This window comes from Daphnia magna, linkage group LG1 (genome assembly GCF_020631705.1).
Source record: "Daphnia magna isolate NIES linkage group LG1, ASM2063170v1.1, whole genome shotgun sequence".
Classification (NCBI taxonomy): domain Eukaryota; kingdom Metazoa; phylum Arthropoda; class Branchiopoda; order Diplostraca; family Daphniidae; genus Daphnia; species Daphnia magna.
This window is the reverse complement of record NC_059182.1, coordinates 2,436,461-2,446,153: the sequence shown is the minus strand read 5'-3', so window position 1 is coordinate 2,446,153 and position 9,693 is coordinate 2,436,461. Positions and strand designations below refer to the sequence as shown.

At 40.9% G+C, this 9,693-nt stretch overlaps 3 protein-coding genes across 3 annotated transcripts; 2 read left to right on the top strand and 1 right to left on the bottom strand.

Annotated features, from left to right (window-relative positions):
• The first annotated feature begins 1,138 nt into the window (after positions 1 to 1,138).
• On the top strand, positions 1,139 to 6,101 carry LOC116936461. Its single transcript, XM_032943600.2, has 8 exons — positions 1,139 to 1,324; positions 1,384 to 2,120; positions 2,192 to 2,660; positions 2,727 to 2,881; positions 2,948 to 5,152; positions 5,215 to 5,468; positions 5,534 to 5,859; positions 5,923 to 6,101. Exons 2-8 carry the CDS (start codon positions 2,112 to 2,114, stop codon positions 5,961 to 5,963), a joined length of 3,459 nt encoding a protein of 1,152 aa, XP_032799491.2. The 5' UTR covers positions 1,139 to 1,324; positions 1,384 to 2,111; the 3' UTR covers positions 5,964 to 6,101.
• A 1,454-nt stretch (positions 6,102 to 7,555) lies between these two features.
• LOC116936472 (ATP synthase subunit O, mitochondrial) lies at positions 7,556 to 8,734 on the bottom strand. The gene is made up of 5 exons (XM_032943615.2): positions 8,623 to 8,734; positions 8,331 to 8,375; positions 8,029 to 8,272; positions 7,852 to 7,964; positions 7,556 to 7,790 (listed from the first exon to the last, which is right to left on the bottom strand). The coding sequence occupies exons 1-5, from the start codon at positions 8,650 to 8,652 to the stop codon at positions 7,590 to 7,592; spliced, it is 633 nt and encodes a 210-aa protein (XP_032799506.1). The 5' UTR covers positions 8,653 to 8,734; the 3' UTR covers positions 7,556 to 7,589.
• Positions 8,704 to 9,578, top strand: LOC116936476 (AP-2 complex subunit sigma). The gene is made up of 4 exons (XM_032943620.2): positions 8,704 to 8,836; positions 8,905 to 9,054; positions 9,113 to 9,286; positions 9,354 to 9,578. Exons 1-4 carry the CDS (start codon positions 8,834 to 8,836, stop codon positions 9,453 to 9,455), a joined length of 429 nt encoding a protein of 142 aa, XP_032799511.1. The 5' UTR covers positions 8,704 to 8,833; the 3' UTR covers positions 9,456 to 9,578.
• Positions 9,579 to 9,693: the final 115 nt, after the last annotated feature.

Genomic DNA, 9,693 nt, shown 5'->3' with positions numbered 1-9,693 from the left:
AAAAAAAAAAAGGCCAACAGAATCGTGCTGTTACTGACTCATCTTTGATAAAAATTCAATGTTCTCCTTCTTTTATTTGCTTCGACATCAGTATGGAATCAACATCGACTCGAACCCGAATTTATTAAAAGCATTGTTGACGCAACTGTAATCTGGATAAATACACTTTCGTCAGACGACTTTTAATTTATTTTTATGTACGTATGTCGGCATATAGTCATGTTTTTATTGTGGGATTGTATTGCCCAGATGCTTTGGTATTTTGGTGATTCTTTAGAAGAGAGGATAAGATCATAATATACAAGCTGCACGCAACGCACCATATGTTGTTGTCACATCACGAAGATGTGCTTGAAGCTTTTTGGCCTGACATGGAAAAATTCATTAATATAATGAGACGTAGAAGAGATCAACGGATGACTTAGGGGTCACGGCAACATGCCCTTTTTTACTTCACTAATTCAAATACTTAATTAAAATTAATGATATATCTATGTATTACGTAATCGAGCAAGTGTAAGTAAAAAGCTCTGCAAGAACGACATGAAACAGCTCACTATCGGCGATAAACATTAATCGTGTTTTTCGGTCAGATATTAAATGAAAAACAAATTTTCTCGATTTTTCACGTTTCTGCCGAATTCTCGATCAAAAATTCAAAATAATGGAGTAAAATAGCAAATAAATAGATGAAGGAAAGTCTTTACGCAGCCTGCAAGTGGCAACACTGCAATCCAATGTCGGCTGATTGAGCAGACGATATTTGGAAACAAAACTCAAATTTTACATCGCACGTCGTTTGCACGTGGTTGACATTTGAATAAGTTTTGTACAGTTTGTGCCAGAAATATTCAGTGTGTTTTCACCATGCTGTCACCTGAGAAACGGAAAAATCCATCAGATGTTGAGGACGAAGAAAATGAACCAGAAATGGAGAGGGAAAATCCGGAAACGTCCGGACAAAATGTTCCCAAAGCAGGTGTCAAGAAACGTAAACGGGATTTAGCGTGGTCGTTTATGGAGGGTTTGGCAGGCCCAGAACCATTTGAAGGCAAGAAATTATACCACCTTAATTGCATGATTATAAATTTGTCAAAAATCCAAAATCCAAGTGTTTGATTGAACTTTCATGTGCAGCTCTCAAGAGTTTCATTGCTGCAGCGGAAGCATTCAAATCCAGGGAACATGGAGCTGTTGATATTGTCAAGGATTTCTTTCAGAATGGTGGTACTGGTAGGGAGTTCCTGCCTCTCTTGGACATGCCCAAATGGAAAACAAATGAAGTTGCCTTAGTTTTTAACAGTCTTGAAATTCTCTTCCAAAGGTAAAGACCCAAATTCTTATGCTATGACATTGTAACAAAGTTATTTGGCAAACAAACAGAATGGCGAGTGACCTAACCGAATACCGTGATTTGGGCGCGAATGTAGCAAGCAGCATTCTCAAATCAAACATGGATACAATCTACAGGACAATGTTACCCTCTTCAAGTGCCACACAAATTAAATCGGCGCTTAGGCTTCTTACCACAATGGTTACCCTCGGTCACCTGACAGCCCGCGCAGTGATCACTCGTGTAGATTTCGCTCACGAAAACCTTGTAGAGGCTAGTCAACGCAAATCGCTCCATGATTTGCCAGACGTGCGCTCCACCTTTGTCATGTTCATCACATCTTTCTTGTTGGAAGAAGATTCAATGCTATTGCGTACGATCAGCGAAAATCCAGCTATTCTCTGGCCCGTCTTTTTCCATTTGCGTACTGACACCATCGGTGTCGTACAGCTTTTTCTAGAAGCTCTCCGCGACAAAGTTGTCATGAACCCGATGCTCAGCAAAACGCTTAAATTTCACATTTTCAAATCGAGCAATCTAGTACAGTTGATGCGTCTTTTCCATTGGATCGGACCTCAAAAGCCAAAAAGATTTGGTAAGGAAGACACCGCTGAAGAGCCTCCTCTCGATGAAGCTTTGGAGGAGGACAAAGTTACGATTGCAGAACTTCTTCAAAGTCTCTTGCTTTCACTTACGACGTCACACAAATTCGGAATTGCTTTTCCTGATTACAGTCTCGGTGTTGATTCCAACACGAAGAACAACCTGATTCCTTGAAATGTTACAGGTATGCCATTTCATCTGCTACTTTTTACAGCACGCGCACCTTTTTATTTCTTTATTTATCATTTTTTATAGAATTTGTTCAACTTCTGGGGTGGAACTTCCCCGCGTATTGTCGAAATCCAGTCGCAGCTTGTCGTCAAGACAATAGAAAAATGTCCAGATTTGTTGGATTGCTATTTTCGAAGTTTGGCACCAGAAATTGACATGATACGAATGTCAGTTCCCTGGCTGAAGCTGTGTTGCATCATAAAGGAAATCATTGAAACCCAAAAGTTGACAATGGTCTTCAATCCAAAAGAAAAACACACTGTAGCTCAACAGATGCTGCGTGCAGCCACGTTGGTTGGTCCCCTCTCGCTTCCGCGAAACTTTTTCACGAAAGGTTTGCTCATGGATCATTCCGGCATCAGATTGAACGTCGGCGAGATTCTTCAGGTCATATTTGCCAAAGTCAACGAATTCCAAAACATTTTAATGAAACACCCTAAAGCAAACATGTATTCGGAAACTGAAAAGAAGGACATCTTTTCAGCCTTTAAGAGTAAATGGAACCTTTCATTTTTCTAGCTTTGATTGTGCCTAATAATATCACCTTCTTCCTTTATAGAGAAAATCTCGTGGCAAGTACCGCAGGCATCAAAATTGATTGTAATTTGCCGTGAAATGCCCACCTTCAAAAAGCAGGTGTGGTACGGGAAATGTTGGCTAGTTCTTTTAGATCTATTGGTGAACTATGCAAAATTCGGATGGATACCAGAAGAGGTAATATTGTCTATAGATATTTCTAGTGTATGATTTTTTTTCAATTAAAGACGATTTTATTTTCAGGAACAAATCAATTTCCCCGCAACGGAAATGGTTGCAGCTGTAATGGAGTGTGACAACGATTTTTCTATTAAAGAAGATCTTTTGCAGAACCTGAAATTGGCTATTTTTACCCTTATCTCATCGTTATCACATCTTCCAAAAATGAGTGAAGACCAGCAAACATGTTTGGTTTCCCAACTATCATCATGCCTGAAAAAGAATATCAGGCCCGAATTACGATTGTGTGTTGGCTCACTGCTGCTCAAACTTGCCAATCAACCAGAGCTGCCACATCTACACCTGTCCTCAGCCGAGTTAAATATCTGGACATCGTCACTAGAAAGGCATCCTGAAGCTACTGAATTCTTCGCTGAAGTCTTTTCATCCTTCTTGACGTCATCCGAATCGTATAATGAAGAGTATGAATCCATTTTCGGTGCTCTGAAGACCGTAATACAAGAACAGCCATGCAGTCAACTTGTCCTGGCGGCCTGGAAATGCATTAACCAAATAGACGGTGATCAGGAACCCATCGCCTGTTATATCTCGGCGGTGATGTGCGATCTAGTACCTTGCCAAAAAGGTGACCTGAAAGCATTCGCAAACGTTTTGTTAAAAGCCGCCCCCAAGAGCTTATCTTCGAGGCCTGCACTGGACAGTTTCTTAAAATCGTGGACTAAGAAGAAGCGACCGGCTGACATATCGACAATGGGGCTTGATCGCACATCCGTGATTCTCTATAACTGCTGCTTTCCGAATGAATTGGATTGGACTACATTAAAAGCGGAATGGGAAAGCGAAATTGCTGCCAAGAGAAATCGATTAGACATTGTCGAAGTAACTTTCTATCAATGTGTTACCTGCCTTTCATTATCTGCTTCGCGGAAGTCGGATCAGTTGAATATTTTAAGCCTCTTACGCATCCTTGTCGACGGGGAAGTCGATGGATCGGGCTATCCTCTTCACGTCAAATTGCTCGAAGACTCTCGCACTTTAGAATGGTTCGATCTGATGAACACACGTGATTCGTACATCGTGGAATTCAATTCACTCGTCCAAGACTCGTTGAAGCTTGTCCAAGATCATCGTTTGGATCAGCTCTACCAACGTAAACTGAACGATTCGATCGCCTCTGTTATCCAAGGCGAAGGTTCCCTTGAAGAGATTGACGAAGACAAGCTACTGCTCTCATTGTCTGAATTAAAGATTAACGAAATTGAGCCTCAAATTCAATCGCTTGTTAACCGGTTAACGTCCACGGCCGACGACGTTTGCCTGCGTTACCTGAATGTGTTTCTTCAGTTAGCTGGTAGACTGCGACTAGAAGGTGTAATGCAGCGGATCTCCTGGTCAGTTTTTTCACAAGCTCTTCAGCTTTTTGTTTCCTTCGATGCCACTCCAATTTTGAAGAAGGGCATCTACGATGTTGTCAGCGTCTGCCCAGAATTTCTCGATGCGATCGACGACTTCACGGCTGTTTTAAACGCTTGCCTCAAATCCAAGTGGGATTACACATCCTTCGGCCTTCTTTTGGTTACGTCATCGAGCCAGTTGTGCACTGCATTCGGTCAGTGGTGTCTGGGACACAAAAAACGTTTAAAGGATATCAACTGGAGGTTGCAAATCATTCCGGCTTATCTCGCTAATGCAGCAGCCGACGACAAAGTTTTGGATATGATCCATCGATACATGTCTCCAGTATTGAAGCAGCTTTTGGTCAATCGCTCTGATTTCCTTAAAGTATGTGATGAAATCCCCAAATTAACGGAATTTCTCAGCGTTCTAATACCGAAACGCTGGACTGTGGAAGACTGCCATGAATTGGCCACACAACTATTGTCATGTACCAAAAAAGGTTTCAGTTGTTCCCAGTTTGTTGAAGCCGGCCGGCATGGCACCCATTATGATCTTCATGCCAAATTGTGTCTCCATTCAACTGTTCGTCAGTTCAAATCCGAGAATCCGGAACCAAGTGAAGTGGAGCAGCTCACCCAAGAATTCGATTGGCTATCCAAACAGACACAAGCTGATCTCCCTACCTTGGCCAAATCCATTGTTGAAGATGCTGTTTGGAGTAAATTCCTCAAGTATACGCTGCGTATCGGTCTTCGTGCTCTCACTATTAGTGAATCACCTCTACCACCTTTGGCCCTGCGACTCATGACCAACGTTTGGCATCTACTTTTGGCCGGCCAAGGAGAAGAAGTGGCGACAGCATCACAGAAGGTACTTTATTCAAGTAAAACATCATCAGTTGATCTTTAACATTTTCTGAATTTCGAATGCAGGTCCATGAGATGGTTATCAGCCATTCGGAATTTATGACTGTTATAATGGACGAAAGGGAGACGTACACGGAACAAAAGAAAGCAGTTTTGCAGCTCTTGACCGTACTGATTCGAGTGAATCCAAAAATTTGTCAAGGCAGTCAAATTCCATTGCTGTTGTCGTCTTATCACGCAACCAGGTCGACTTCGGATCAACTCATTTTAGGATTGCTGCGTACCTACGAGAAAAATGGCGTTGTACTGTCGCCTTTCAAGTAGGAATTTGAAGCGCTAGTTTTCAAATGGGCTAATTTATGTTTTTTGTTTATTTACAACTCAGGCCGTATCTATGGGGACCAGCGGCCGCTGCCCATTATTCAATTCAAAGAGGTGTAGCTACCCGGATTGCTAAATTGCCGGAAGCTGCTGAAGTGCTATCCTTATTGAATAGCAAAAAGCTACTGCACACCGCCTATAATTTCCCCATCGAACTCAGGCTCAATGGCATGGAAATCACTCGAGAAAGCGAAGACTACGATCCGCGTTTCACCCTTTTGTCATTAGTTCACATTCTCTCTTCACAGTATGAAGTTCAATGTGGCAGGTTCTCGCAATCGGGAGCCATATCATTACTTTTCGCTACGCTTAGCAGTCCCATGCAGCGATGTATAAGTTCCGTTCAAATCTGTGGTTTTATCGCGTTACTTACATCCATCGTTTTGTTTGTAGATGAGATCGCTCGGTTGGCTCGGTTTGAGCCGTCTTCATGACCAGTTTCAGAGTGCGACCGCTTGGCCGGAACGTTGTTTGTGGATTCATCTGATCAATTGCGTCCGATATGGCGCTGCCGATTACTTCAGAGAGCGATTCAATGGTGCTCGCCAGTTGCCTCCTAAACTCCCCAATATTATTGCACTGTTTCTTGCCAAAGCTGCAGCCATCATTCGCGATCCGTCTCACCCTATGTACCGTGCAGTCAACAACTTTCTGCTGGTAGAATTTCTTTAGTTACAAATCCTTTTATTTTTTTATTTTGCCTCATTTGATCTTACTATTATATAATTTATTTTTTGTTTTGTTATTATTTATTTGGTTTTTGTTTTTATTTTTAAGGTAAAATCTGCCATGGATGTGACGCAGGTTCCCGAATTTTTCGTCATGCTTCATAATACTGAACTTCCCGAACAGAGAGCGATTCAGAGAAGCTTCCTTTTTAATCTTCTGCGTGATGGCATCAAGAGTCGACAGGACTATTTGGTTTGCGCCAGAAGAAGAGTTTTCCGAATCCTTCTTTCTCTACAGCCGTCGAATCTGTTGACCGATAAATCTGAAAAGGTTATATTACCTTTTACTTTATTTTGAAATATTTAACTGACTCGATGTTTATTTATTTATTATACAGCGGCTCATATTGGAAATCGTTCAATCGTCTCTTCAAAACTCGATCATTGCCTACGACTTGATCCAGCACCGCGGCTTAATTATGTGGCTGGACAGCCTCTTGCTAACCGATACCGTTGCGGACGAACCTGCTTTAATGGTGTCGGTGGTTGCGACAATGTGGGACACTCTCTACAGTCACATGCAGAAGAAAAGGACATCGAAGGAGAAGGATGACAGGGAAGCGATGACAAAACTTGAAGAGGAAGTAGCCATGATGGAAGCAGAAGACGAAGGTGAAAGTAAAAGAATTTCCACATCTGGCAAACCTACTAACGGCAATAAGACGCAGCCGGCTAGAGCCAATAGTAGAAAACCCATTTGGGATCAACTTCCAATGCAACATCACGTGATTCCCCCCTGGATCATGTGCGAGCTGATGCAGCTTTTGGTCAGTTTATGGCATTTAATCTATAAAGCTGAACCAAACTTTGACACATTCAACAAATATGCTCGAGTTCTCTGCGCTGTCGCCTCGCATATTCACGAATCCAGAAAACTGATTCACGCAGCCCAGGACAAGGATATGAAATCTGTCCGGTTTGTGACGCCTCCTGGAATGTTGACCGTTAAACTGATGCGCCAGCTGGTTGAAGTTTCGTCCCGTTTCGTAAGCAAACTTCCCGATCTTAAGGATCATTTGGCAGTCGTTGAAAGTTCAAAAACACAATCATCAGTCGATCCCAATAGAATTAACTCGCAACTGGGAAAGAAGACACAGCTACATGCGAGAACTTATGAATCATGAAGAACCGAATAGTTCAACCAGATATAATGTTCATAATTTACTTTCTTTAGCTGAATGTGGTATTTGATTTAATAATTGACATGTTTTTTTTGTGTGCATACAACGAGAAACCCGTCATATGGATTTTATTTTTATAATCCACTACAGCATAATTTTGCCATTTGATGTACATAATTTCTCCCACTATCTCACAACCAATTAGAAACGTTTAGACGGGTTGCTTAAGAAGAGTGGTATAACGATCGATTTTGGAGGACAAACTCATGTCGATGTAACGATCTCCAATAGAAACTACAAGTCCGCCGACGATGGAAGGATCTACCTTGGTTGTAACGTTAAGACTCTGTCCTTTTTGAAGGAATCCAGAAAGCGCGGCAGTGACTTCCTTCAACGTGGCAGCATCCAAAGCCTGGAAACACAAAAACGCTTATCAATCGATACACTACAGTAGCATTCTGAGTTGGATATACCTTGGCTGAGGTGATCTCACATGTAACTTCACCTCTGAAAGCAGCCATCATAGTAAGAAAATGATTAGTCACAACATCCAGCTTGGAAAGCCTTCCATTTTCGGCAAGAAGTTCTAAAATTTATAAACAATATTTAAAAAAAAGCATGAAGGAGGGAGATCATGACTGCACACTTACGGAGAAAGTTTCCAGTGATTGAACTCATGTTCAATTTCTTGGCAACTGAACCAAGAGCATCTTTCTTCAATGATCGCTTCAAGGTAGGATTAGAAATGAATTCCCCAAGACGGGAATCTTTTGCAATGGTAGCTTGGAAGTCTTTCAACTCCTTCTCTACTTTATCCAAAGATTTCTGTTTGGAGGCAGCAGAGTAAAGGGCTGAGGCATAGCGACCATATAACCCAAAAACTTGGACTGGAGCCTAAAGAAACCTTGCAATTAGGTTACAATGTACCTTTCACCATATTCAAACGGTTTACCTTCACCAACTGCTGAGATGATGAACTGGTGCTGAAGTTGCGAGCCTAGGGATACAAAGAAGAGTTATTGTCTCGAATCAATTGCTCGAGAAATACAAGTGTAATATGTAACAATCTTCGAAAACAACCGACTATGGTCGCCAGCAACCAGCCGCTTTCGTTAGCAAAATGAAATTCTACGTTAATAAACTTAAGTATTCGATAAAAGAAGGGTCCATTAGCTAGAATACAAAATTGGTTTTCTTACTATTGTTATTTCTATATTTTAGTAATTAAAATGGATTTTACTCACGAGCACTCCGAATTTCGTTGAGGCAGCCATTTTAGTGGGTTCTACAGTCAGTGTTGCCAGGTCGAGAAGGCACGATATTGATGAAGAATTCGCAATTCACGCCGTTAGGTGGCTTTTGTCGGTGTTCTCAGCTGTGGTGGGTGTTTCATTTGACGGCATTTTTCCCGATATCTTTTTGTCGCCTTCTTTCAAATTACAAAGAATTAGCGACATGGTACGCATTTTACATTAAAATTAAACATATTCAAAATTATTAAAGTTTAAATTTAACCACAATCCCAGATTCGTTTTATCCTTATCCAAAATCGTGCTGGAAAGACAAGATTGGCAAAATGGTACATGAACTTTGACGACGATGAAAAACAAAAACTTATAGAAGAAGTGCATGCCGTAGTCACGGTCCGAGATGCTAAACACACTAACTTTGTTGAGGTAAATTCTATTACTTGGCTGATCAATGCCTATATTAATACCGTGGTCTCTATTTCAGTTTCGCAATTTCAAAATCATATACAGACGATATGCTGGTCTTTATTTTTGCATTTGTGTGGATATCAATGATAATAATTTGTGTTACCTTGAAGCCATCCACAACTTCGTTGAGGTGTTGAATGAATATTTTCACAATGTGTGTGAACTGGACCTGGTCTTTAATTTCTACAAGGTACATCTACAATGCTTCCTGGAAAATTTAAATATCACAAATGATGTATTATTCTTTTGTTCTATAGGTCTACAGCGTAGTTGATGAAATGTTTCTAGCAGGAGAAATCAGAGAAACAAGTCAAACAAAGGTATTGAAGCAACTTTTGATGCTCAGTTCTCTGGAGTGAACTATATACATTCTCATTTAAAAATTCCTTTAAACCCATTCGAATCGTTAGATTGATGTCTTGATGATCGTTCGTCTCTGTATTTTTTTTTGTGTTGTTATCCTGTACAAGATGTTAAACTCACTTCACCCATTTCATTTAAATTATTTTCTGCGTTTTATTGGTTTTTAGTGATCATATCTTATGAAGATTAAACATAGGGGTATTCCGTATTCTCGGACAAGTCTACCGTTAACCC

Coding starts and splice junctions, on each gene's coding strand:
- LOC116936461 (XM_032943600.2), top strand. Junction 2,661..2,726: donor CATCTTTTCAGCCTTTAAGA/GTAAATGGAACC, acceptor CTTCCTTTATAG/AGAAAATCTCGTGGCAAGTA. Junction 5,860..5,922: donor TAGCAGTCCCATGCAGCGAT/GTATAAGTTCCG, acceptor TTTTGTTTGTAG/ATGAGATCGCTCGGTTGGCT.
- LOC116936472 (XM_032943615.2), bottom strand. CDS start 8,652: ATGGCTGCCTCAACGAAATTCGGAGTGCTC. Junction 8,273..8,330: donor CATCTCAGCAGTTGGTGAAG/GTAAACCGTTTG, acceptor AGGTTTCTTTAG/GCTCCAGTCCAAGTTTTTGG. Junction 7,791..7,851: donor GTGAGATCACCTCAGCCAAG/GTATATCCAACT, acceptor TTGTGTTTCCAG/GCTTTGGATGCTGCCACGTT.
- LOC116936476 (XM_032943620.2), top strand. Junction 9,055..9,112: donor AACACACTAACTTTGTTGAG/GTAAATTCTATT, acceptor TCTCTATTTCAG/TTTCGCAATTTCAAAATCAT. Junction 9,287..9,353: donor TGGTCTTTAATTTCTACAAG/GTACATCTACAA, acceptor TTTGTTCTATAG/GTCTACAGCGTAGTTGATGA.